This window comes from Anopheles nili, chromosome 2 (assembly GCF_943737925.1).
Source record: "Anopheles nili chromosome 2, idAnoNiliSN_F5_01, whole genome shotgun sequence".
In the NCBI taxonomy this organism is placed as follows: domain Eukaryota; kingdom Metazoa; phylum Arthropoda; class Insecta; order Diptera; family Culicidae; genus Anopheles; species Anopheles nili.
This window is the reverse complement of record NC_071291.1, coordinates 6,593,836-6,620,024: the sequence shown is the minus strand read 5'-3', so window position 1 is coordinate 6,620,024 and position 26,189 is coordinate 6,593,836. Positions and strand designations below refer to the sequence as shown.

The following is a 26,189-nucleotide window of genomic DNA, read 5'->3' as shown; positions in this document are numbered from 1 at the left end:
TTTTTATCAGCTACTCATCGATGGTAGGTTGTTCCACCGGAGCAGATGTCATACCCGGATGCAACCCACATCGATCGATGCGGTGCAGGTCGCTGTTCTTCACCGGCATGGCCAAGGACGGTGCTGATTGCGCTGATACGCCAGAGCGCACAGGTGCTGGCAGGTACGTGTGACCATGGCCGTGAGTTGTTAAGGTTTCCGGGCCCATCTGGGCCAATACATTGCCAAACGGAGAGAGCTTCAGATAAGAAGGCTTCTGTCCTGAACCCTATGGGCGACACACGGATGCGGGCGTTCTAGTAAAAGTGTTCTGCTTCGCGCCACTCAACGTCGAGGGAGACGTTAGCGACATCGGGCTTTATCTTGGTCGGGGGTATTGTAGAAGCTTAGGACAAAGCTTGCTATCGGAAAAACGGAGGAGCGATTTCAACGGCTCTTCAAAAAGCCCGTATCAATCAAGGGCTGCCGGCAGTGTTTCCCCGACCGGCACGGAGCAGAGGTGGTTTAGCGCAGCAGATCGCTTAGTTTTCGATTTTCTCAGTAGCAGCAGTAGTAGCGGCAAAGTGCGATGAATCTGCGCGTGGTATCGTTTGTGCTGGCTGTCGTTGTGACGGTGGCCAGTGTACCAGTCCAAGAGAGGAGGTAGGCATATGCTCAAATCGATCGGTGATCGTGCGGATTTCACTAATGTTGGTGTTGTTTTGGTTCTGTGTTACTTCGGGTGCGAATTAGAAGCGGCCCGATAATCATAGACGCGCAATTAGCAGAAGCTCAGGGCGTTCCGAGCATCGATAAGCCGGCCCATGTGCAAACCGACCAGAATGAAGCAGTACGAGGTACGATTTAGGAAGTGATTTTCAGTGGTGCGACTACAAAATCGAGTTTGTGGCTTACGGTTACTGTGCATCTTACAGCTGGAGATGGTGCAGCCGCCGTGCTAGATAATGCTATCGAACCGGCTACGGACGAACCGGAAGGTCCTACAGACGCACCAGAAGTCCCCACTGATGATCCGGAAGTCCCTACTGACGCACCAGAGGTGCCTACTGACGCGCCAGAAGTCCCCACTGATGCGCCGGAAGTCCCCACTGATGCGCCGGAAGTCCCTACTGACGCACCAGAAGTCCCCACTGATGCGCCGGAAGTCCCTACTGACGCACCAGAGGTGCCTACTGACGCGCCAGAGGTGCCGACTGAAGCACCAGAGGTGCCTACTGAAGCACCAGAGGTTGCCACTGATGAGCCGGAGGTTCCTACTGATGAACCAGAGGTTCCTACTGATGAACCAGAGGTTCCTACTGACGCGCCAGAGGTTCCTACTGACGCGCCAGAGGTTCCTACTGATGCCCCAACTGAGGCCCCTACCGATGCCCCAACTGAGGCCCCTACCGAGGCCCCTACTGACGCTCCTACCGAGGCCCCTACGGACGCTCCTACCGAGGCCCCTACTGACGCTCCTACCGAGGCCCCAACTAATGCTCCTACTGAAGCCCCGACCGAGGCTCCAACTGAGGAACCTACCACGGAAGATGGCGATAATCCGCAGACCACTACGGTAGAGATCGAGACAACAACAAACGGTGTCGGCTCGTTGATCTCGTTTGGTGTTTCCGTTCTAACAGCGATTGCATTAATAAGTGTTCTGCGAACACACTAGGGTAGGCGGTCAACTCAACGGGTGTACGTGTTTTTGTTAATCAGATGAAAGTGCGTGTAGCGCACTTGTCTATCATACCACATCAGATTAACAGCGATAACATCGTTTATCGCTCAATGCATCGCGGAAAAGGCTTAGGATTACTTCACCCACCCGTATGTGTTTATCTGGCGACATGCTCTATAACGTACGCAGGTTACCAAAGGTTGTTTCCAATTCTAAAATTTCTGCCTATTCGTGGGACGTGTTCGTATGTATGAATGTGTGTGTGTGTGTAAAATTTATTGCAGTAATATTACATAATTAATGAAAATCCCGTTTACGTTTACGTCATAGCCTGACGTCTTTTTTCTGAATTACGTCCGAAGCTCCCTCTAGCGGCAACTGGCAGAAGCTCATGGCCTACTGCCACGTTGCATTTTCCACTTAAGGAGCATTCTCTGCATCCTGAGTTCACAATCAATCACAGTAAAGAAACAATACACTTACGATACAAGAATACATCGACACAGAACACAAACAACGAAACGTTAGTAAGGATTACTTATTCGTTAAATCATCATTTTATTGATTTTCCATCTTACACTCAACGGATCATACTGCCCATGTTAGCCGCATGTTGCATCTATAATGCATCCTTCCGACACACACACATACACACACTATATCATCTTTTGCAGCTTGTTACCACTGTGATTCGTTTCATATATGTATAATTATATATAATTTTTTTTCCAACGCGATCTTTATCCTCCACCCCCTACCACCACTAACCGTAACAACAGAAAACTTTAACAGATTTTATTAAACTCTTGAGTCCTATCCAGCGCTCCAGCGTCGTTGAAAAACGGTTCAAACGCCTTCGCGAACATAATGATCTGATTTGGCCTGTCCTGTGTTGTGTTTCACCCCACCCGTCCCGGCTATGCAGGTTTGTTGGTTTCGTTTTTCCCTTTCTCAGTTTTCCACTACGGATGTGTGACGCATGGTTTAACAGTGCGATCCACGTTAACGTTAAAAGCTAGAAAAGTGGGATCTACATTGTGGGTGCTCTGTTCTGGCTGACTGATCGGTTGTTTCTTTGAAAGGTGCATTCCTGCGCAAGCCATTGGAAAGAAAGTAAATTGTTCAAAGGAATCTGCTTCGTGCACGAAGCCGATTGTATTGCAACCAATTTTACAATGTACTTCCTTTCGCCGCAGGAGTTGAACGAAGTTGACAATTTTGGTCTGTTTGCGTTCTAAACGTGGTCGTGGTCCTTCCTGTCGCCTGTATGTTCGCGTACCCGGCTATGGTCATGAAGTAGCGGACTGATCACTTTCCGGCTGGTGCGTTCATATGCTACCAGCGGTTTTAGTTATCTAGTTGGGGTTCTTCTGCTTTAAATAGTACGAGCACTACACGAAGAGAAATCGATTGAAAAAGGTATTACAATAGTCATAGCGATAGTGGTATAGTGCAACAGCTAATTTGCAGCAGAATATAGTGGTTACGGGGTGCGTTTTTGGCGCGTTCGGAATTACGTGGAACGGCTCTCTTGCCCCGGTTCGATTACATTAAATTTCCCAGACTTGATGAGTTTCCGTTTTTCGTCTTCCGCGTGGCTCTTGGTCTTACGTGTTAGAATTTCCCTAACTGGTTCGTGAATGTAAAGGTAAAATCGAAAGATGCCGAAAGGTAAATAGTTTAGCAAAGTTCAAAGACGTAGAAGATTTTGAGTTTGTTTCTAGTTGTTCAATTTGGTTGCTCTCATGCTACGTTCTTAGGCTACGGCGGCCTCAGTTCGTTCAGCTCTGCTATCTCGTGACATGATTTGGTTATTTTGGTAGCGATTTTTTTTCTTCTTAAATATGTTTTTTTTTGTTAAATTGATTCACTAAACACGTAGAAGAATGGAAGTTACACGCCTATGTTTACCGAAATATCTTGGTACGTGAGTGAGGACTATCGAGCGGATCGACACTGCTGGGGATTATCAGTATTGTGGCTATGTCCCCACGCCAATGACGGTGTTTATCTATCGAGTGGCATCGGTAAAACTGTCACCTAACATCGGACACTGTATAAATAGTGCTATATTGCCTACATGTTTCGTGCACTTAAGCCGCGAATAATACTTCCGGCCGCGCGTTGGTGTGTATTCACAGATAGGACATTTGCTCGATGTCGGAGCAGATTTAAGTGCCAATCGGAATTTCATGATAAATTTTATACGGGGATTTACAAAGCGACAATGAGTGGAAGGATAGAACAACACGTGCAGGTGTGTGAATAGAGCTGTGTATAGTACTAGTTTGTCGTTTTAATGCACGCACGTCGATTTCCTATACATTCAGGAGTACGATTTTTACGAGGGAATATTTGTCTTCGCTTAGCCGGTTGTGGTACGCTTTTTTTTTAAATGACCTCATGGCATAATATTGCCATGCCTATGGTGTGGTTTTTGATTGGCATACGTAAGTTATCCAACATCCAGTTACATACAATTAAGCACACATCATACACACACAGTTCGGAATCCTCTCACACAGCCACGCACGCACAGACACACTCTCATTCCTGCGGGAATCACCGGTTACTTAGTTTTCTGAGTTTTCCTAATTTCCAATGCCTTGGCAACATGTTGTGTACCGATTTACCTCCACCCGGTTAGAACACAGCTTTTTAGTATCGAATTGTCACCACCTCAACCGATTAGTTTTTTTGTTACTTGTTTCAATTTGGCTTACCGATTTGTGTGTCGTGTTGTACCGATGTACAGCTGCTTCTGTTTCCATGCGGCCGGTTCTATCCTGCCAAACTACGTAAGTCCTCCTGTCTTACTCTATGTTCGTCTTTTCCTGTTTGTCGCTGCTAAGTTTGTTTCTAACTTTGCGTTTTCGTTGCGGATTCGCTCTGGGATAGTGTCGCCGAACATACCCTAAATTCCTTAATGATGTTGCCTCGTTCCAGCATCGATCGGAAGGGGCGTGAGAATTGCGGTAAGGGTTTACAACAAAACTTAAACTCAACGTAAAACACACATTTACCCAATCAATTACGATCACAACTGGAAACGATGGTGTTGATTTGCATTCTGTTCTAATGCGCCCAATGCGGTGATCGGGAACGATGTTCTATTCTCGTGCATAATACGTGAGTGTGTGTATTTTATGGCGAGTTTATACTCCATTGTCGATCATCAACGCCCGCTAAGCTGGGCACCGAGATGGTGTAATATTAACTTTCTGCCCGTCATACCGGGTACACCGCATCCGATGTTGGGCTGCATTTGTAACAATGTTTACGCTTACAAGACTAAAATTTAAATACCCTAAAACGAGACTTAAACTGTATTAAAGTCTAAGAAAATTCTTAAGTTGTAGTTGCGGTTTGAAATGGAAGAATGGTTGCTTGTTTGCAATGCCCCGGAAATACGTTTGCTGCGCGTACCGCCGAGATTTGCCGGTGTTATTGATTTGTCAGGAGGGTGCTAACTGGCGCACCGAAACACGTTGCAGTAATTGCGTTTCAAGTGTGGCATTAACAGTGACTCCGCGTGGTTGGTTTGGTTCGACCTACTTATATTGCTTTCGAAACTACTCCAAATGGGTACCGGATATATCGTCCCTGCCATACCCATCGTAACTAGACGGTTCGAAGGACGCGAATGAACATAACATCGTGAACGGTTTGATAGTCAAATGAGTATTAAAAGTACTATTAGCGCATTGCGTTAGCGTCTTTTAGAAGATTTTTTGCATTATTCGTTTAGATAATAAGTATGCTACCGAAATTAAAGAAACTAATTCCCTATTCTTAACACTTAAGGTAAGATGGCTGATTGGTAATGACCTAGGAAAACGTGAAACACGGGGCGTTCCTTCCTGGGAACCTTTGGACCCTTGAAGATCACGTCATTTGATCACGGTGGCGCTATGCCCAGTCCGATGGTCCACTGGGTCCTGGTGCGATATGTTAATTTTCCAGTATTTTACGTGATCAATGGGTGCCACACTATCAAACGCCTGATGCCTTATTGGTCGATTCAAGATGCCCAAGGATGGATGTTCGCTCAACTAACTCTCTATTCTTTACTTCTGATTTGTTTTAGCTTTGCTAGGACGTTCTCTATTTTTGTTTTCGCAACAGTGATTCATCATTTGATCGTCAAATGGACAACTCCATGCTATAAGGAATTGTCATATGTGAATTTTGAGCTCAAAAAGCGCAATGGCGAAAAGATCTAATGAAACGTTTACCGCACATATGTGTTTTTTTTTCACACAAAAATCATTAAAAGCAGCAGTCGATTGTCTGCACATGGTTTTACTGAGGCGCGTTCATTGGTGTTCTAATATGCTTTTCAAATATCATATTTACAATAAGCAACATATCTGAGATGGGATGGGATATGTCAATTGTGAAAGAAAACATAAAAAGGGTGAGAGAAAGCTATTATCCGGGATATCATCGATACTTAAAACTTGAGCAACGCCCTTGGCTGTTCTTTGGTTGGTTTTGTCGGTTAGCCTGTGGTGTGGACTTGTGCCCATTACACGACGTTCCTGGCACCACTCTCGCCGCCAAGCAGCAGATAGCACCGCTTCGCTCACATGTTCTAACACTCTTGCTGACTAGAATGATTTCGGGGGTTGCTAGCATATCGGTGGTACGTAGCATATCGCAAATAACAAAAACAAACTTCGTTTGTCCTAACATTGTCTTTGTGCCGCCGACGATCGCCGTACGGGAAGCTTTACAGGATCTCTCTGCCGACGAAGATGCTACTACGCAGCTATAGAGGTATAGCCAACTCTTCGGGACTTCGTTACGATCCCGCTTCCGTTCTAATGGGCTTGAGGGTAAATATCTCTACCGGGTAACATCTTCTTTTGCGTTTTTCTTCCGTACACTTGCTCGTAACATTCGATTTGAACAGAAAATCGGCAAACTTAACTGTTCGCTATAACGCTCGCATTAATCTACTGAGCCGTTCTATGTTTCGTCCGTACCGGAGAGTACATGGGTTTGTGTTTACTTCTCTGTTTCACCTACCACTAGACATCACGATCCGATTTTGCGTCACCGAAGGCTTGCATCTTTATACTTCCTATAACTAATTTTAACAAATTTGGCATATGGTATTTCGTGGTAGTAGTTTAGTTTTGTTCTTTGTGTATTTTTGTTCTCTTTCCAACCCTATTTTTCTAACTCGTTCGACGTTGAACTTGAGTTGCTACGTTTATGTTTGTTCTCATACCTTCGTTCATAGTTGTAATAGTTTCTCTTTGTTGTTTTGTTTTGCTTTTTTACGCCTACACGTTACAAGTATAACTATTTCTATTATCTAAACACTTCGTCCTTTCGCGTTTTCTTAGCGTAAAAAAAGAAACAATTATAAACAAGGATCTAAGCCGTCTTCTATAACACTAGAGTTTGCGAAACTCACTGCAAATAAACGGGGCCGCAATGTGTGTATGTGTGTACTTATAAATAAAATAGAACATAATAAACCGTACAGGCAGCAGAACTTTCACTTTGAATAAAGAAACAGCATCAGCTTCGTAGTTCTGGCGCTAGCAGCAGTAAGTAGATGTGTAAATAAGCGTACGTCTCGTAGTCCTACGAAATGTCCTTATTGTAGCACGTACCGCGTACAGGCAAAAGATTGGACGTAGTTTCGTAGGTGTCCGTACCGTGCCTCCTTTCGATGCGTTGACTTGGTCACAAGCATAGGCATCGAGTGTTCTAAAAGGATAAGTAGCAGAGTTTCGCCTAGTGGAATTCGGAACGTCAAAAACATGTCCGATCTGTCGATAGTTAAGTCGAATACTGCCAGACTACTCATTGACTTCGTTGTATTCGTGCTAGTGCTGCTTGTGGCGTGCATTGCGTATGTATGTCCATGTGTGCAGTGCGATCTTATCTACCTCCCCATTTTGTCTCCACCCGCGATCTTCCTTTCGCTCTTTCGAGCACTTAGAAACCCTTGATGATGCCGTAAGCCTCCAAGCTGCTGATCAGCAGGTACACGATCCACAGGGAGAAAAAGAAAATTGAGGTAATGATTTTGGCTTTCTTTGGGCCGCCGAGTTCTCCACCGATCGAAGGGCTTCGTCGGATCATCAGCACTAAAATCGCGACAAGCGCTTCCGTGCAGAAGAGTGTCACAGAGAAAGCCAACCTAAAATGAGAGAAAGCGCGATTAAGATTATGGCATAAAGGTCCATATGCATTAGCCAGCGTTGCGATCGATACTTACGTGCCGGGCTCGACATCGAACGTTCGGCCATGGAAGCTGTGGTAGCAGGCGGCAATCGTCCAGGCGACACCGATGCCGAGGAACACATTGACCGCATTACTTCCCGTCACGTTACCGACGCTGGCATCGGCATACTTGTCCTGAATGGCAGCAACCTTACTGGCGAACGTATCTGCGGACGAACAAGACGGTTGCAACGGCATTAATGGCATCTCACAGCGGGACATTTCACGCGGGCCACCCAGCTTACCTGGTATACTCGTTCCCAGGGCGACAAAGATGATGGCAGTGACTGAATCCTTGATGCCGAGCGTACAGCCAAAGTGTGACGCCACATCGCCGATGATGGCCGTCACGACACCGATACAGAAGATGGATATGACGAAGCACAGATATCCTCCGGACATGTCTGGAATTAAACACATTGCGGAAGAAAAGCTAGAGTAAACGAGCTGAAGAAAAAACACACGCGAAAACTCTTCGACATGAGTGAAGGAACACCGGATGCATAATATTGCGGATATTTTTACTTTCATGCATTTCGCACATACTTCCCAACGGCTTCCGTGGATGTCGGTCAAGTGGCAGCTACCTCGATTCCTGTGATAACTAGTAACCTATATCTGGAACGTTCTTATGCTAATGCGATATCCTCATGCGTGTGTTGGCATAGCCGGAAAAACTCAAACTTTTTTCTCTTTCTCGCCGAACCGGCCGTGTCAACGGAATTATTCTACGGAATCCCATGTTCACATCCTACCAGAACCGTGAAAGCACATGGTGTTTGATGTCACGTGATTTGTTTGCCACTCAAAAGCAATATAAAAGCAAGATGAAGTGTTGATTGATTGACTTCAACACTTCGCGGTTTATGCCGCCTCAAATTGACTTTCTTTTTAAGCAAAATTCATATGTTGTTTGTTTTCCCCATACACCTCGCCAGTGCTTTGGATTTTTTTTGTAAGAATCTCTTCCCCAGTTGTATTATCATGCTTGCGGCAGTGTCATTCTAAAGCATACGTACTCAATCTTTGTATCATGTCACGTAAAAATAAAGCAAATCACACTCTTCGTTTCAGCGGCGCAGGGCCGTTTCCAGCTGTAGCTGCACGACAGTAACGGCATTCTCGACACCTAACATTGAGATGACACACCTCCCCATTGTTCCGCAGGCCGGCATCGAGCGCATGCATCATCAGGGGAAATGTACGTCGATAACACGGGGTGGGTGAAAAACGCGCAAGTGGAAAAGATGCAGAAAAGCTCCGTTGGCGCAGAAGATTGATGAATTGTTCGGTGACGCGGTTGAATGATTGATGGTGGACATTAATCCTCACGGGATGTGGGTGTTTGTCATATTGAAGGATTATCCGCCACAAGCGGACTGGATGCAGTTCGAGAACTATAATGATCGTAATAATATTAGCATCGATAAGCCGATGGTAATACATCAGAGCTAGACTTCAAAACTGACATTAGAATCGTTACGGAGAAGCCTTCCATAATTTTATCCGCCAGGGTCTCTTGCTACTGAGTTTGGATTATTCATGACGTAATAATCGCTGCAGAACTAAGATTTTGTTCCGCTGCAACAGGAAGCGGATACACCCTCAAACAAACGCCACCCGCTTTCAGGTTATTAGACGTTGAAGATAGCTAGGCTTTCTCTACAAGCAGTATGTGAGCCGTTTTTGAAAATTGTCAGCGCTCACTCGTTACATTGGTTTTTACTGCCGTATGAGGAGACCTTTTCCGTCTTTTTCCAGAATAGAGTGCAAACTTATACAGAACCTCTGCACAGGAAGGTTCACAAGAACTCCAATATTCACGTTCGTGTGTAATAACGTGATATCCTGTATGGACGAAGTGTATCCAAATGCATTTGGGAAATGATATCTTACTTCGCCGAATTCATTCCACTCAACCGAATACGCGTATACGGCAATCCCGCCGTATCCATGGCTTTTGAAAAGGATCCTGGGTTGTGGAATCGGACGACGTGTCCACGAATGAATCTCTCCTTTCCGGGATATATTTCACTTTTCACATTTTCGTCCATTACAATTCAATTTTTCCTAGTAATGACCATCTAGCTGGGCTGACTACATTGCGCTGTAGGGAAGCGTATCATGGCACAGACAGCATATGCTATGTAGCCCCATTCCGGAAGCAAATAAAAAAAAAACGTAGAGCGAGTGTCTCGTATTTGCATGTTGGGCAAACAAATGGGGGAATGCTATCGTTTTATAATGGAGGTTCTGTAGGAAGCAAGGAAGTACCGAAATTGAGTCAATTTATTCCTCTTTTTCGTGGTACAATTGAGAGGACGAGCAACATGTGTACAGGTGAATATATAGTAGCAATAAACTTCCTGCTTAAGTTATTTGAAGGTGTGAAACTAATGCTTCTAGTAGTTTAAGAACTACATTTTCATTTGATATGTTATTTGAAAAGTTACAATTGATTAGTTCACTTTTCTTTAAATTCAGACTGTCACTGGTTCAGTAAAAATTAATCGATCCGCATGCAAAATGTCACCAAAGATAAGAAGACCAAAAGTGGAATATGTAATTCATAAACGAATGCCAAAGCTGACAAAAAGCTAAAGAAACGTATCCGAAGCAAATTCTCGGAATGCCTCACAGACTGGTTCATAGGGCTCGAGCCACACATCTGGCTGACGCGACTTGGAGCGTGGAAAATTTCACTTTGGCACCCTTTGGATTTTCTCGTCAATACCTGGGAGAGTGTTGGGTGCGTTTGGATGAAGGAATTTTATTATGGCAGCACATTCTTCCCCTTTCGAAGAGGAACGCTCCGTGGTACGCCGCTCTCGAACCAGCTGACGAACTTTGGCAAAGTAATGGGATGAAAAATTCCTTTTCAACCAGACAGCTAGCGACGGACGCTACTTCAAAGACGCTGTTCTGGATAGGTTTGCCGGTCAAATAAGCAAGCGTAAACATTCGCAACGCTGGCATTGTGCCAGGGTGTGCCGTTCAACATTGCCAAATATCGTTACAGATCCAGTTATAGCTTGTTGTTGCAGTAACGAGCCGGAAAGGAATTTTTATGTTTTATCGTCTCGTTTTCATTCCTAGAAAATTATGTCTGTTTGCTAACCAAAACATGTCCGTTGAAGACGGCAGCATCGATTATTTCGCGTTGCCGAGTGCTTATTTGCAAAAATCAATACACGCCTAAGGCAAAATGGTTGATGGGAAACGACTACAACCTTTAATCGGTATACAATTAAATTATGGACCTATACATTACAGTAATTCAACTCGTTGGTGGGTGTTTGTTTTTAAACAATTGTTAAAATGATCAGTAATATATTTCATAATATAGTGTTAACATGCCATTTATTCGTGGAAGCAAATTGATTTTAAATTCACCACTGATAAAATAAAGCATCCTGTTCTGAGGCTCTACGGTCACCCGAGACTGCAAAGTAATTTTCAATTTTAATCGAAGTTTTTATTACGCAACGCAATAAATGCTTTACTAGAAGCTGTCTGTATGATTCATTACAGACTTTCTCCAGTTGAAACAGCACAAAAAGGCCCTTGGTTTATAGTCATAATTTATGGGCCATAACCGAAAAGGGTGTTACACTGTAGGAAGGAGCCTGCTAAGTACCATAGCTTAGCTACTGCTTTCAACAATTAGTTTACACGGCTAGTAAAAAGTTTTTAATCAACGTGGATAATGAAATAAAGCATCGAAAGTCCTGATCGTTTGCTCTGATGCACGTTGTGTGTGCAATAATCTATGATGTTACCACATGAATCGTCTACAGTTTGCTTGAATGTATGGGATACGTGCTAGGCTTTAAGCTACTTACCGGTTGGTGGAATAAAGGCAAAAATAATCTTCCAGAACAGGGTGATGAAGTGCATGATGTAATCCATGCAGCTAGGCGTAGGCGCTTCTTCGCCTTCATTCTCGCCATCATCGTCCCCTGGTCGTAAAGAAACGGTGGAAGGATCCAACAAAATAATCAGCAGGTGCTTTCAACTTTGACCGTTCCTACATACGATGAAACTTACCGGCACTGACAGTGATTGCTTCAATGAACTGTTCCTTCCACGACGAGGTACCGATCAGGATGGAGGCGTTTGCTCGCTGTACTAACTTATCTACGGTGTTCTGAAATAAAAAAAAGGTAAAACATGACATTATTCTAGACAATGCAGTGAGGAATGTGTGTTATTTCATATAAAAACTCGATGCTAGTAGCGGCTATGATCCTTGTGTTTAAAAATAACCTACTGATCGTTGTTTTTTGAAACAGCGCCTAAATGATGACTATAAGCTTAGCACATTCTATGCGTTGTTCATTTTCAAGCATAAATATAGTATAGTATAACGATTTTAAAAATAAATACCCCTCCGTAAATCAATTTGCCATTTTCCCAACTTTTCAAAAAAAAAAAAATACACCTCCGAAAATGACGGTTTGTTCTTTTTTTGTAAAATGTAGACAAATGCAGGAGCTCTGTATCAGAAACCGTCAACGTCATATGTCTAGACACGTTGAGGAGGATCCAAAGGAGCAAAACAGAGGAAGTGAGCTAAAGATAACTGGAGACGAATTCGTACACAAAACAAAGCCAAGGTTCAAACTTGCCGTGACTCTCAATGTGCGATAAGTCGCCTAAGATTGTTCGATACGAATTCGCTATCGTCGGTACCGGAAAGATAAGCCGAGCGAGAAAAGCACCCGATCTGTTGACGAAGCCACACATTACGCGGCGGTACACCAGCACAAAATGGTGGCGTTTTTGTGGACGTTGCTACCGTGCTTGTTGGCACTGCTTGGAGTTGCCGTTCGGTGGTTCCTGCGAAGGCGCCAAACGTTCTGGTCCCGGTTTGGCATTCCAGCGGCCCGCAACACACACCTGCTGTACGGGAACGTGGCAGGACTCGCGACAGTGCACCATACGGCCACGATTTTGCAGCGCCTTTATCAAGAGTTTCGCGAGCGCCACTTACCGGCCGGAGGATTCAATTTGTTCTTCTCACCCGTGCTACTGATCGTCGATCGGACGCTAATCGAGCGGGTGCTGGTGCAGGATTTCGCCCACTTCCAGGATCGTGGTTTGTATGCCAGCAAAACGGTGAACCCGCTGAGCAGCGAAACGCTCTTTTCGCTGGCCGGTGAGCAGTGGCAACGGCGAAGGCTCCATCTGCGGTCGGCTTTAGAAATCGGCCATGTGCGATCGATGTTTGCGGCAACCGCGCGAATCGCGCACAGTCTTGCGGCGTACGTGGTCACGCATGGCAATCGGTTGGACCTGGAGTGGACCGACCTGACGGCTCGCTATACGACGGACGTGATCGGGAGCAGTGTGTTCGGTATTGATTGTCACTCTATCCGTGATCCTGGGGCGGAATTTCGAGCCATGGGATACCGGGCGTTTCACTGCAGCTTATGGCGCATGTGGAAGCTACGCTTTGGATACGCGTTTCGTCGTGTGGCCGACGCATTGCGGCTGTACATCAACGAACCGTCCGTTGAAAGGTTTTTCCTGCAACTGTGCCGTTCGACCATACTGCACCGCGAGAGCTATCAGACGGTCCGGCGCGATTTCCTGCAGCTGCTAATAGACATGAAGGCGAACGGGCAGCTCGACATGACAGAGGTGGCCGGACAGTGCTACTCCTTTTTCATCGCCGGTTTCGAAACGTCCGCCAACCTGATGAGCTTTTGCTTGTACGAGCTGGCAAAGAGCGGTCCGGTGCAGGAAAAGTTACGCTCCAGCATAGTGGCGGCACTTGATGAGACCGACGGGCAGCTGAGCTATGACATGGTGATGTCTCTCGGCTACCTGGATCAGGTGGTCAATGGTAAGCGCTAGCGCACCAGTGTTTCCATAGCAACGCAGTGTACTAACGATGAACAAATGATCGGTTTTTCCAGAAACACTTCGAATGTACCCCCCGGTAGATTATCTGTTTCGCGTGTCTAACTGCGACTATCCGATTGAGCATCTAGGAACTATCCCACGCGGAACTCTGGTGGTTGTTCCCGTTCACGCTTTGCATCATGATCCCGAGTATTACCCTCAACCGGAGGTGTTCGATCCGGATCGCTTTGGCGGAAACGCCAAGTCGACCAGCCCGCTTCCAGACGCGCCTTTTATGCCGTTCGGATTAGGACCACGGCACTGCATCGGTTCCACGTTTGGGTTGATGCTCGTTAAGGTTGGTCTGGTGTCGTTGCTGCGATCGTTCCGGTTCTCATTGAACACGAATCGTACACCGGCAAGCATCAGCTTTAAACCGCGTTCGCTCGTTCTTGCCCCCAGCAGTGGTATGTATTTGAACGTTGAACGAATATAAGACGCGATACGACCCACAAGCTGCCGGTGAAGGTCATCCAATCGAAGCTCTGCAAGTCATCGAACGTAGAAGCCCCAAAGCGCACGAGGTGACGAATATCTGTACATACCATACCCTTGTATGTTTGCAACGGCCCGATAACCATTGAGATATGGTTATTTTGTAAATAAAATAAAGTCTTCTTTTTCGATTCGACAACACTGGCGCGTTAAAGCTGTTAATGAAATCATCGATTACTACGCCCAAACTGACTGGCGTGTGTGCGTGGTTGCGTGTGAAGAAAATCTATACCCTATCTAGAAACGCTGTCTTTCTCATGCGCTCAAAGTTAGGCGGCTGTTGAATCCAGTTGCGAGAGATACGGAGCAAAGATCCGCGAGGCCACAACATTGGTGGCATAAAAATTGGTTGGGAACGTTCAGTGAGACGCTGACTGTTGCCCGAGTAACCGAGGCCAACATCATGGATCCTTTTGTGACGTTGCTAGCGCTGGTGCTAGTGCTTGTGACGGGTGTGTATCTGTTTTTGCGCAATCGTTATAACTTCTGGACGAACAGAGGCTTTCCGACAGTGGCCAACCAACGGTTTCTGTACGGTCACGTGAAAGGAATCAACACCGAGCGGCATGCGTCATATGTGACAAGCGAGTTATATCAGCACCTTAAGAGTCGTGGGGATGCGTTTGGTGGCATCAACATGTTCATCGTGCCTGCCGTGATTCTGGTCGACCCGGAGTTGATTAAAACGATCCTGGTGAAGGACTTCAACGTGTTTCACGACCGCGGGTTATTTAGCAATCCCGAAATTGATCCTCTTTCCGGAACGCTATTCGCACTGCAGGGACGCGCGTGGCGAATCCTGCGCCAGAAGCTAACGCCTACCTTCACGTCCGGCAAGATGAAGCAGATGTTTGATACGATTCTGAGTGTTGCGGAAGAGCTGCGCCAGTACGTGGACGAACATGCGCCCGAGGGCCAGATGGAAATGAAGGACGTATTGGCGCGCTTCACGACCGATGTGATCGGGACGTGTGCCTTTGGGATCGAGTGCAACACGTTGAAGAACCCGGACTCGGAGTTCCTCAAGTACGGCAACAAGGTGTTCGAGCAGAAAGTGTCCACTATGATCAAAATCGTATTCATTATGATGATGCGTGGTTTCTTTAAAAACTTCACCCTGAAGATAACCGATGAAGAGGTGGAAACGTTTTTCCTTAATCTCGTGCGCGAAACGGTCGACTTTCGGGAGCGCAACAACGTGAAGCGAAACGATTTCATGAACCTGCTGTTGCAGATCAAAAACACTGGAAAACTGTGGGAACAGGATGAGGAGCACATTGGCAAGGGTGAGATCGGTATGACGTTAAACGAGCTGGCAGCCCAGGCGTTCATTTTCTTCCTGGCCGGTTTCGAGACGTCCTCCACCACGATGAACTTCTGCCTGTACGAGTTGGCACAGAATTCGCGCATTCAAGAGCGTCTCCGGGAGGAGATCAACCTTGCGATCGAGAACAATGGCGGAAACCTGACGTACGACGTGGTGATGGGAATTGAGTATTTGGATCAAGTTGTCAATGGTAAGCAGCAGAGAAAGTCTGAAGCATTTTCCCCGGATAATGGAATAGTTTTTCTTTCCTTACTCCAGAAACACTTCGTAAGTATCCACCACTGGAAACGGTCACACGAGCCCCCGAAAGCGATTATACCATTCCCGGCACCCAGCACGTCATTCCCAAGGGTACGATGGTGCAGATACCGATCTATGCGCTACACCACGATCCGGATTATTTCCCCGAACCAGAACGCTTCAATCCGGATCGTTTCCGGCCAGAGGTTGTAAAGGAGCGTCCAGCGTACGTGTACATGCCGTTTGGTGAGGGTCCAAGGATTTGTATCGGTCTGCGATTTGGTATGATGCAGACTAAGGTGGGTCTGATCACGCTGTTGCGTCAGTTCCGTTTTTCATCATCCGAAAAAACACCGGAGCGTATAAAATTCATGCCAAATGTGTTCGTTCTAACGCCCGACACTGGCAACTTCCTGTACGTGGAAAAGCTGTAGTCCAGCCAGTACCATGCAATGGAGATGCCCTCAAGTATTTGGTTTACCAATTGAAAGAGAGCGAGCACGCATCTATTTTTGAATCATTTATTTATCTGTGTGTTATTCATGATCAGCTGTCTATAGCCTCGCGCATACGCGCGTCTCAAGGTTGCGTCATCGCGCCAAATAACCCGTCCCATGTAGAGCCGTGAACGGTCGATTTGTTTATGAGAATAAATGCTACTGTGTGGAACACGCGGTTTGGAACGTGAATGAAATGTTTACGATAGAGCAAGAGTGCAAGCATACCACCTAGAGGTGCTCGTACACGGTAACAATGTGTTTGGGGTGCTTCAATTTAGAAAGAAATCCAAACCTCTGTCTAGCGGTTGCAGTAATCAAAATGCCTTTGTGTTGGTGGGATGTTTGGTTTTGATTTCTACCAAAGATTGCAATCATTTGACGGCTCAGCCAGCCAGATCTTTGTGAAAACTGCAGTATTCGTTTGGAGCGCAGAGAGTGACAACGCTTTCGTGATGGCTCTGCTTGAAGTGATAGCTGCAATTGTGGTGTTTGTCGTGTCGATAGCTTATCTGTTTCTACGCGATAGACATGCGTACTGGCAAAAGCGTGCATTTCCATGTAAACCCAACCCAGAGCTGCTGTATGGGCATATGCACGGGAACGGACGTACTCGGCATGCCGCGTACCTGACGCAGGAGATCTATCGCTATGCTAAGGAGCGTGGAGAGCGATTTATCGGGTTCAGCTTCTTCTTCCTGCCCGTGGTGATCGTGTGCGATCTCGAGCTAGTAAAAGCGATCCTGGTGAAGGATTTCAACGTGTTTAACGGACGTGGCATGTACAGCAATCCACGAGATGATCCGCTCTCGGGAAATTTGTTCTCGCTCGAGGGTCACGAGTGGCGCGTTCTTCGCCACAAACTTACGCCCACCTTCACGTCCGGCAAGATGAAACAGATGTTCGGAACAATGCTGGACGTTGCGAAGGAGATGCGAAAGTATGTGGCCGAAAGCGACCAGCACGAGATGGAAATGAAGGACGTACTGGTGCGTTACACGACGGATGTGATTGGATCGTGCGCGTTTGGGATCGAATGCAACACGTTCAAGAACCCGGACTCGGAGTTCCTGAAGTACGGTAGAAAAAGCATCACGCAAAAGCTCTCTACATCAGTAAAGATGACTTTCGCGATGATGTACCGCGAGACGGCAAAGAAGCTGGGCATCAAGCTGACAGAGGAAGACTTGGAGTCATTTTTTCTTCAGCTCGTGCGCGATACGGTCGACTACCGGGAGGCCAATAATGTGCAGCGAAACGACTTTATGAACCTGCTGCTACAGATCAAGAACCGTACCTCCCAAAACGATGAAGGAGCTGTTGGCGAGGACAGCCACGAAGGAATGACACTCAACGAGCTTGCGGCGCAGGTGTTTATATTTTTTGTAGCTGGCTTCGAAACGTCGTCGACGGTGATGAACTTTTGCCTGTACGAGTTGGCCAAGAATCAGGACGTTCAGGATCGCCTCCGTGAGGAGATCCGCCGTACACTCGAGACCGACGGCGGAGAACTGACGTATGACGGTGTGATGGGAATGTCGTACCTGAGTCAGGTTGTCAATGGTATGCGATAGTAACAAGGATTCTCAAATCAACGGAACGCACTTTTCTAATGACAAATTCTCTCCGTTTACCCAGAAACATTGCGTAAGTATCCACCACTTGAATCGACGATACGCGTGACTTCGGAGGATTACGTCATTCCCGGTACAATCCACGTGATACCGCGTCGTACACCGGTGCTGGTTCCAGTTTACGCGATCCATCACGATCCCGAATACTATCCCGATCCGGAATGCTTCGATCCGGAGCGATTCTCGGAAGCGGATGGTGCCGTACGTCGCCCTGCTTGCGCTTTTTTACCGTTCGGCGAGGGTCCAAGGATATGCATTGGGATACGATTTGGCCTGATGCAGGTTAAGGTGGGGCTGGCCACTTTGCTATCACATTTCCGCTTTGGACCGACGAACAAAACACCGGAGTTTATCGTTTTCGCACCGAAATCGTTCATTCTTTCACCCGTGGAGGGAAATTTCTTGTGCGTTGAAAAATTATAAGCTTCGAGGAGAAACACTCAACAAGGATGCAAATGGTATTTTCTTGCTTGAAATAAGTTCGGTAATGTGCGTTAAACCATGGACATTGCGTTTAATGCTTATGACTCAAGGCATTAAACCATACCATAGTCTTGGTCGATGGAATAAAAATGTATCAAATACAGCTAAGCTAGATGATTTATTTACTGCTATCGGAATGATTCGCCTTCGCTATCCACTGGTCGATAACGGAAAGTCCTTATATGGAGTAGGGAACTGTTATCAGTTCCATGTATATAAACACGGTCCATGAGATACGGCAGCTATGCAGTGTTCGTTCGATTCATGGGTTGAGATAACACGTCTCAGAAATTGGATCGTGAAATCATCAACCTAGGTCAGGAACGGGCCCCCGGATAGATAGCCAAAAAAGCTGGGCCTAATTTGCTCGAGTTTGCTGGTGTGTGAGTGAGGTGCTAACTATGGAGCCGCAAAGATTCGTTAAGGGAAAAAATCGCAAGTCATCACCGGAATTCATCCCCCACCCTGGCAATTGCCTACCGACACACAACCACAAGCAATTTCTGCCCAATTGTTCGGAATAGATAAATAAAAAGAGCGCGGCGGTCGAATGAGTCAGTTTAGTTGCGTGGCATCGCGGGAACCAGCAAGATGGTGCTGTTTAGCTACGTGTTAACCGGGGTTGTGTTCTTGGTGTCGATTGCGTACCTGTACCTGCGCAGTCGGCACAACTATTGGCGAGATCGTGGGTTCCCGTACGTTCGCGAAAAGCCCCATCTGCTGTATGGGCATATGGAGAAATCGTTCACGAAGAAGCATGCGTCGTATATCAACCAGGATCTATACAAGGATCTTAAATCACGCGGTGAGGCTATCGGTGGTATGAGCTTTTTCATGATTCCGGGTCTCATCACGACCGATCCGGAGCTGGTCAAAACGATCCTGGTGAAAGATTTCAACGTGTTCCACGATCGGGGCGTGTACAACGATGCCAAATCAGATCCACTTTCGGCGCATCTGTTCGCCCTGGAGGGTCAGGAATGGCGAGTTTTGCGCCAGAAGCTAACACCAACGTTTACGTCCGGCCGGATGAAGCAGATGTTCGGCACCATTCAGCAAGTGGCCGACGAGTTCCTCAAGTATATGAACGAAAACTGTCACCGTGAGATCGAGATGAAGGATGTGCTGGCACGCTTCACGACCGACGTGATCGGAACGTGCGCGTTTGGGATCGAGTGCAATACACTGAAGGACCCAGAATCAGATTTCCGCAAGTACGGCAACATGGTGTTCGAGCAAGACGTTATAACAGTAGTGAAGTTCGTGTTCGCGAGTTTGTACAAAAACTTAGCGAAACGTATCGGCGTGAAGTTGACAAATGAAGGTGTGGAGCGATTTTTCCTGCAAGTCGTACGAGACACGGTGGAATACCGCGAAAAGAACAACGTGCAGCGGAACGATTTCATGAATCTTCTGTTGCAAATCAAGAACAAGGGCAGGCTCGATGATCAAGATGGCGAATCGGTGACAGCAAAGGGCGATGTCGGACTGACACAGAACGAGCTGGCTGCACAAGCGTTCGTGTTTTTCATCGCCGGTTTTGAGACGTCGTCTACTACGATGAACTTCTGCCTGTACGAGTTGGCAATGAATCCAGAAATACAGGAGCGCCTCCGGGAGGAGATCAACCAAGCGGTCGATGAGAATGATGGGCAGGTGACGTACGAAATGGTGATGAACAATCAGTATCTGGACAATGTGATCAATGGTAAGCAACACGATTGTGAAAGCTAAAAGTGCAAATTGAGCTTCTTTTTTTCCTGTTTTGCTACTTCCGCAGAAACCCTTCGCAAATACCCACCGGTCGAGTCGCTGAGTCGCGTGCCCATGTACGATTATACCATTCCCGGGACGAAGCTCGTTATCCCAAAGGACACATTCATCCAGATCCCGGTCTATGCGATGCAGCATGACGAAGAGTTCTATCCAGAGCCGGAACGATTCAACCCGGACAGGTTCTTGCCAGAGGAGGTGAAAAAGCGTCACCCGTATACCTTCTTACCGTTCGGGGAAGGTCCTCGGGTTTGTATCGGATTGCGTTTCGGTGTAATGCAAGCTAAGCTCGGTTTAATCACACTGTTGAGAAATTTCCGCTTCTCGCCAACCTCGCGGACTCCGTCACAAATCGTATTCGATCCAAAGTCCTTCATAATTTCCCCTAGCACGGGTAATTATCTAAAGGTTGATAAGGTTTAGGATACGATGCTTGCGCGTATAGTTTTGCTTTTTTGGAAATGTGTGAGCCACTACAATCGTTTGATAGTAATAAATTTTATCATTGGCATTGGCTTGCAACAGAAGAAGCCTGACCCGTCGTATTTCGATCGTTAATAATTCTCTAGATGGTATTATATACAGATTTTAAAGGCTAGTCATTGTAAATAAAGATTATCTTATCGTTATGAAGGTGACTTGATCCAACTTTAGAAATTCATTTGAAAGCGAACACGATTCATGCACAACCACACAATGTGGGAGTATATCACAGCAATTTTTGTTATCTAGCAAAGCATTTATCATCCAAGTCCAAGTACATAGAATAAAAATAAATGAATGGTATCGAAAAAAAAACTGACTACCAGTCTTGGTACACATTTTTGACGCCACAGTTTAAATTAAAGGAAATCTGTATGAATCAACGATTTTTGCGAAAAATAAAATGCGCTAATGATGATCCTATTTTAATCAATTTTACTATGCCTTTTATGGTCAACGCATGCCGAATTTCATTGATATAAGATGATACCATACCGTGCTTATCGTTACCTTTGAGGATAATGAAATATACCGCAGACATTTTGAAACAAGTAATGACTCATTTTGACAGCAGCTTGCAGAAATTGGATTTGCTTAACGGTACAATCATTGGAAGCAGATAATTACATCATCATGCTCGATGACAAGCAAAAAATTATCAACAAAAAATTATCGTAAGTGTTCACGGTTTGATGCAATAATTTTAAATATTTGATCACGATCGAAAAAAAAAAACATTATTTGAATACCTTGATGATCCAAATTTTTACATTATTCACACAATCTATCGTATATAACTATGAATGCTCTGGATCAAACCATCGTCAAAATCCAGCTTCTAACATTTTTCTATAATAGCGACATGAACCTTGTTGAACTTTCAGCAATTGATAGCTTCGATGTGTTTTACAAATATTTTCACAGCCACATGCTAAACTAGCAGCAAGAAAACAAATGTATGGAAAATTAAAAGTCATCGCTTTTGGACCGGACCTTCGGTTGGAGATGGGAGGAAAATCAAAATCCGTTCAACTACCACAGTTACAGCTGCGGTTATGGTGGTGAAGCCAACTCTAGCCTGTGCTTCCAACGAAACATTCATCAAGCCCTCTCAATGGTGCACAGGTATATGTACATTTGCTACGCACTTTATCTATACCTCGGTATGCCGTTTTGGGCTATATAGTGGACCGGACGACAGCATTCGGGTCAGTTTTGGTGGAACCCCATCACGAACACGATCAATTGTCTGCTAAAATGGAGCCCGTAACCGTGGTGCTCTGTGGGTTCATATTTGTTGTGTCGATTGTGTATTTGTTTGTGCGCAGCAAGCATAACTACTGGAAGGATCAAGGCGTTCCGTTTGCTCCGAATCCACACTTTTTTTACGGACACGTTAAAGGCCAATCCCAAACTCGCCATGGTGCTGACATTAACCAGGAGTTGTACAAGCACTTCAAGCAGCGCGAGTTGCCTTACGGTGGCGTAAGCCTTTTTGTCATGCCTTCGTTGATCGTGGTCGATCCGGAGCTGATCAAGACGATCCTGGTGAAGGATTTCAACGTGTTTCATGACCGTGGCGTATTCCACAACCCCAAAGACGACCCGTTCACGGGAAATTTGTTCGGTTTGGAGGGCAATCCATGGCGAGTTCTACGTCAAAAGCTCACACCGACGTTCACGTCCGGTCGAATGAAGCAAATGTTTGGCACAATCTGGGACGTGGCGTTGGAGCTGGAAAAGTTTATGGAGGAAAACTACAACCAACCAGAGATTGAAATGAAGGACGTGCTAGGACGCTTCACAACTGACGTGATCGGGACGTGTGCATTCGGAATCGAGTGTAATACGCTGAAAACGCCAAACTCGGAGTTCCGCAAGTACGGGAATAAGGCGTTCGAGCTGGATCCCGTTACTTTGACGAAGTTTTTCTTCGCTTCGTCGTATCCACGCCTTGCTCGGAAGCTCGGTGTGAGAACTACCCAACGAGATGTTGAGGACTTTTTTATGGGCATTGTGCGCGAAACTGTTGACTACCGTGAAATGAACAATGTGCAACGAAACGATTTCATGAACCTGCTGATACAGATCAAGAACAACGGCCGTTTGGAGGATCACGCTGGCAGTGTAGGAAAGGGCGAAGTTGGACTGACGCACAACGAGCTCGCGGCGCAGGTGTTCATATTTTTCCTGGCCGGTTTCGAGACATCCTCGACCACGCTGAGCTTCTGTCTGTACGAGTTAGCAAAGAGCCCGGACATTCAGGACCGTTTGCGGGACGAGATCAATCGGGCGATCGATGAAAACGGCGGTGAAGTGACGTACGACGTCGCCATGAACATACAGTACTTGGATAACGTAATCAATGGTAGGTGTTGCACTCAAAGGCCAACACACGGGAGAGTTTGTTTTGGTAATAAATATAACTCTATTTTACGTCATTTTTCACAGAAACACTTCGCAAGTACCCGCCGGTCGAGACGCTAACACGCAAGCCGGAGCAGGATTACGTTATCCCTGGCACGAAACACGTCATACCGGAGGGAACGATCGTTCAGATTCCGATCTACGCCATCCAGCGCGATCCCGATCATTATCCCGACCCAGATCGATTCGATCCTGATCGCTTTAATCCTGAGGAGGTGAAGAAACGTCATCCCTACGTGTTTATGCCCTTCGGCGAGGGTCCTCGAATTTGCATCGGTTTGCGATTCGGAGTGATGCAGACCAAGGTGGGCTTGATAAGTCTGCTGCGCAAGTTCCGATTCTCGCCATCCGCCCAAACACCCGAGCAGGTAGTGTTTGACCCAAAGATGTTCACGTTGTCGCCTGTGGGTGGCAATTACCTGAAGGTAGAGAGGGTCGTCTGATAACAACACAAGCTCAATTTTTGTAGTGACGTTTTTGGCTTCAAAGATTGCTTATCATAATGAAGATGGCACACAGATAAACGAAATAAAGCACCCAACCCCAAAACACGTTGTTTCTGAATAATTGTTTAACCTACTACTCGACTCGACTGCTCGGCGCTACTCGACTGAATGGGATAATTTCCACAGGTCTGAAACGAATCAAGGAGGCACCAAGCTTTCGATGGCCCGTGGATATGATGAATATGATATGTCACTCGTTAATGTGTGCAATTACAAGAAATTAAGTGTTATACGGCACGTGCGCCTCGATCATGTTTCAAAGCAAAACATCGACGAAACTTGCGTTCTTCACGTGTGCGTTTATAATCAATAGCATTAGCGCTTTCTTCTATCGGTTGCCCTCGCGGTGGTGTAGCAGTGGGAGGAAAAAACCGAAAGCTTCGGAAAAAAATTAAAGAAGCCCGGTTGAAGTTTAACACCAACACGTAGGAGCCAGTTTTGTGAATATGGTTGGTTGGTTGAATGACTGGTGAAATTTAAGTTTGGAAACATCATCCATCCCATCGTCTCGCAACGCACACTAACAAATGTGCTCATTTATCTGAAGCAATCTGCCGGGGGAGCGATTGTCTAGGCCTATATAACATGGAAGGCGCCACACGCATCCGCTCAGTTGAGGAGTTTGGATGGAATTTGGCGAATCAAAATATGGAGCTCATTAACACGGTGCTGGTCGCGTTCGTTTTCGTCGTGTCGATCGTGTACCTGTTCATACGCAGCAAGCACGAGTACTGGAAGAACAACGGCTTCCCGTACATCTCGAATCCGCACTTCTTTTTCGGGCACGCGAAGGGACAAGGCACGGAGCGCCATGGAGCAGTCATCCATCAGGAACTGTACAAGATCTTCAAGCAGCGAGGAGAACGGTACGGTGGCATAAGCCAATTCGTCATACCATCGGTGATCGTGGTAGATCCGGAGCTGATCAAGACGATCCTGGTGAAGGATTTTAATGTGTTCCACGATCACGGTGTATTCAACAACGCTAAAGACGACCCGCTGTCGGCGCATCTGTTCGCGATGGAGGGCAATCCGTGGAGGTTGTTGCGTCAGAAGCTCACACCAACGTTCACGTCCGGTCGAATGAAGCAAATGTTTGGCACAATCTGGGACGTGGCGTTGGAGCTGGAAAAGTTTATGGAGGAAAACTACAACCAGCCGGAGATCGAGATGAAGGACGTGCTAGGACGCTTCACAACTGACGTGATCGGGACGTGCGCGTTTGGGATCGATTGCAACTCACTGAAGAACCCGGACTCGGAGTTCCGCAAGTACGGGAACAAGGCATTCGAGCAGACTCCGTTGGTGTTAATGAAGTTTTTCTTCGCGTTCGCCTACCCGGGACTGGTGCGCAAGTTTCGTATGAAGATTACGTACGATGATGTGGAGCGGTTCTTCCTAAGCATCGTTCAGAAAACGGTTGACTACCGTGAAAGTAACAATGTGAAGAGAAACGATTTCATGAATCTGCTGATACAGATCAAGAACAAGGGCCGGTTGGACGACACTGACGATGGCAGCGTGGGAAAGGGCGAAGTTGGGATGACCCAGAACGAGCTGGCCGCGCAAGCGTTCGTGTTTTTCCTGGCCGGTTTCGAGACGTCCTCCACCACGCAAAGCTTCTGCCTGTACGAGCTGGCTAAGAACCCGGACATCCAGGAGCGCTTGAGACAGGAGATCAACCGCGCCATCGAGGAAAACGATGGACAGGTGACATACGATGCAGTAATGGGCATCCAGTATCTGGATAACGTTATCAACGGTGAGCTAGATTCGCGCCGGTAGCACTGTGGCCAATGTTCTCGTGCGACATGGAAGTAACCTGTCTTGGTGGTTGGTATGTTTCGTTGCAGAGACCCTCCGGAAGTACCCGCCAGTGGAATCGCTTAATCGCGTCCCGTCTACCGACTACATCATCCCAGGCACGAAACACGTCATACCGAAGCGTACATTGGTGCAGATTCCGGTGTACGCCATCCAGCACGATGCCGACCATTTTCCCGATCCGGAACGTTTCGATCCGGATCGATTCACGCCGGAAGAGGTGAAAAAGCGACACCCGTACACGTTCCTGCCGTTCGGTGAGGGTCCGCGTGTTTGCATCGGTTTGCGGTTCGGGTTGATGCAAACGAGGGTGGGATTGATAACGCTCCTGCGGAAGTTCCGATTCACACCGTCCGCGCAAACCCCGGAAAAGGTCACATTCGATCCCAAGATGATCACCTTGGCGCCGATCGCGGGCAATTACCTCAAGGTTGAAAAGCTGTAGCCCGTCCGTGCTGATCGTCATGTTCTCGCCCAGTTGATCACCACAAAAACAAAATCCCATTAGCCCACGGTAGCGTGTGATTAATAAAATTATGAAACAAAATACGATACAAGCTGTCCAGCTGTCATTTGTAGCAGGTTTTGCAACAGAAATTATGAACGATTATCATCCTCTCGTGGTTCTCATTAGTCGTGCTGCAGCGAAGACTGCCATCAACGGTGAGACTACAGTAGCAAAACCCA

The 26,189-nt window shown here is 46.5% G+C and overlaps 7 protein-coding genes across 8 annotated transcripts in view; 6 read left to right on the top strand and 1 right to left on the bottom strand.

The window, feature by feature from the left end:
* The first annotated feature begins 499 nt into the window (after positions 1 to 499).
* LOC128721754 (cell surface glycoprotein 1-like) lies at positions 500 to 1,950 on the top strand. The gene is made up of 3 exons (XM_053815540.1): positions 500 to 642; positions 733 to 836; positions 915 to 1,950. The coding sequence occupies exons 1-3, from the start codon at positions 569 to 571 to the stop codon at positions 1,655 to 1,657; spliced, it is 921 nt and encodes a 306-aa protein (XP_053671515.1). The 5' UTR covers positions 500 to 568; the 3' UTR covers positions 1,658 to 1,950.
* A 5,534-nt stretch (positions 1,951 to 7,484) lies between these two features.
* Positions 7,485 to 26,189, bottom strand: part of LOC128720894 (sodium/calcium exchanger 1) — an 87,006-nt gene continuing 68,301 nt past the window's right edge. For both annotated transcript variants that reach the window (XM_053814594.1, XM_053814593.1), the window contains exons 4-8: positions 11,954 to 12,053; positions 11,749 to 11,865; positions 8,152 to 8,310; positions 7,902 to 8,073; positions 7,485 to 7,823 (exon numbers count right to left, since the gene is read on the bottom strand). In XM_053814594.1, the coding sequence (XP_053670569.1) occupies positions 7,619 to 7,823; positions 7,902 to 8,073; positions 8,152 to 8,310; positions 11,749 to 11,865; positions 11,954 to 12,053 (753 nt within the window). In that variant the 3' untranslated portion in view covers positions 7,485 to 7,618. The remainder of the gene's footprint in view (positions 7,824 to 7,901; positions 8,074 to 8,151; positions 8,311 to 11,748; positions 11,866 to 11,953; positions 12,054 to 26,189) is intronic.
* Positions 12,677 to 14,249, top strand: LOC128720900 (cytochrome P450 6a22-like). Its single transcript, XM_053814599.1, has 2 exons — positions 12,677 to 13,754; positions 13,828 to 14,249. The coding sequence occupies exons 1-2, from the start codon at positions 12,677 to 12,679 to the stop codon at positions 14,247 to 14,249; spliced, it is 1,500 nt and encodes a 499-aa protein (XP_053670574.1).
* On the top strand, positions 14,712 to 18,529 carry LOC128730995 (uncharacterized). Its single transcript, XM_053824089.1, has 4 exons — positions 14,712 to 15,825; positions 15,894 to 16,308; positions 16,767 to 17,935; positions 18,011 to 18,529. Exons 1-4 carry the CDS (start codon positions 14,712 to 14,714, stop codon positions 18,427 to 18,429), a joined length of 3,117 nt encoding a protein of 1,038 aa, XP_053680064.1. The 3' UTR covers positions 18,430 to 18,529.
* On the top strand, positions 19,081 to 20,796 carry LOC128720895 (probable cytochrome P450 6a14). Its single transcript, XM_053814595.1, has 2 exons — positions 19,081 to 20,197; positions 20,270 to 20,796. The coding sequence occupies exons 1-2, from the start codon at positions 19,081 to 19,083 to the stop codon at positions 20,683 to 20,685; spliced, it is 1,533 nt and encodes a 510-aa protein (XP_053670570.1). The 3' UTR covers positions 20,686 to 20,796.
* LOC128720897 (probable cytochrome P450 6a14) lies at positions 22,003 to 23,615 on the top strand. Its single transcript, XM_053814597.1, has 2 exons — positions 22,003 to 23,113; positions 23,197 to 23,615. Exons 1-2 carry the CDS (start codon positions 22,003 to 22,005, stop codon positions 23,613 to 23,615), a joined length of 1,530 nt encoding a protein of 509 aa, XP_053670572.1.
* Positions 24,324 to 25,947, top strand: LOC128720901 (probable cytochrome P450 6a14). The gene is made up of 2 exons (XM_053814600.1): positions 24,324 to 25,440; positions 25,532 to 25,947. The coding sequence occupies exons 1-2, from the start codon at positions 24,327 to 24,329 to the stop codon at positions 25,945 to 25,947; spliced, it is 1,530 nt and encodes a 509-aa protein (XP_053670575.1). The 5' UTR covers positions 24,324 to 24,326.

Coding starts and splice junctions, on each gene's coding strand:
- LOC128720900 (XM_053814599.1), top strand. CDS start 12,677: ATGGTGGCGTTTTTGTGGACGTTGCTACCGTGCTTGTTGGCACTGCTT. Junction 13,755..13,827: donor CCTGGATCAGGTGGTCAATG/GTAAGCGCTAGC, acceptor CGGTTTTTCCAG/AAACACTTCGAATGTACCCC.
- LOC128730995 (XM_053824089.1), top strand. CDS start 14,712: ATGGATCCTTTTGTGACGTTGCTAGCGCTGGTGCTAGTGCTTGTGACG. Junction 15,826..15,893: donor TTTGGATCAAGTTGTCAATG/GTAAGCAGCAGA, acceptor TCCTTACTCCAG/AAACACTTCGTAAGTATCCA. Junction 16,309..16,766: donor CTGTACGTGGAAAAGCTGTA/GTCCAGCCAGTA, acceptor CGGCTCAGCCAG/CCAGATCTTTGTGAAAACTG.
- LOC128720897 (XM_053814597.1), top strand. CDS start 22,003: ATGGAGCCCGTAACCGTGGTGCTCTGTGGGTTCATATTTGTTGTGTCG. Junction 23,114..23,196: donor CTTGGATAACGTAATCAATG/GTAGGTGTTGCA, acceptor CATTTTTCACAG/AAACACTTCGCAAGTACCCG.
- LOC128720895 (XM_053814595.1), top strand. CDS start 19,081: ATGGTGCTGTTTAGCTACGTGTTAACCGGGGTTGTGTTCTTGGTGTCG. Junction 20,198..20,269: donor TCTGGACAATGTGATCAATG/GTAAGCAACACG, acceptor CTACTTCCGCAG/AAACCCTTCGCAAATACCCA.
- LOC128720901 (XM_053814600.1), top strand. CDS start 24,327: ATGGAGCTCATTAACACGGTGCTGGTCGCGTTCGTTTTCGTCGTGTCG. Junction 25,441..25,531: donor TCTGGATAACGTTATCAACG/GTGAGCTAGATT, acceptor GTTTCGTTGCAG/AGACCCTCCGGAAGTACCCG.
- LOC128721754 (XM_053815540.1), top strand. CDS start 569: ATGAATCTGCGCGTGGTATCGTTTGTGCTGGCTGTCGTTGTGACGGTG. Junction 643..732: donor GTACCAGTCCAAGAGAGGAG/GTAGGCATATGC, acceptor GGTGCGAATTAG/AAGCGGCCCGATAATCATAG. Junction 837..914: donor CCAGAATGAAGCAGTACGAG/GTACGATTTAGG, acceptor TGCATCTTACAG/CTGGAGATGGTGCAGCCGCC.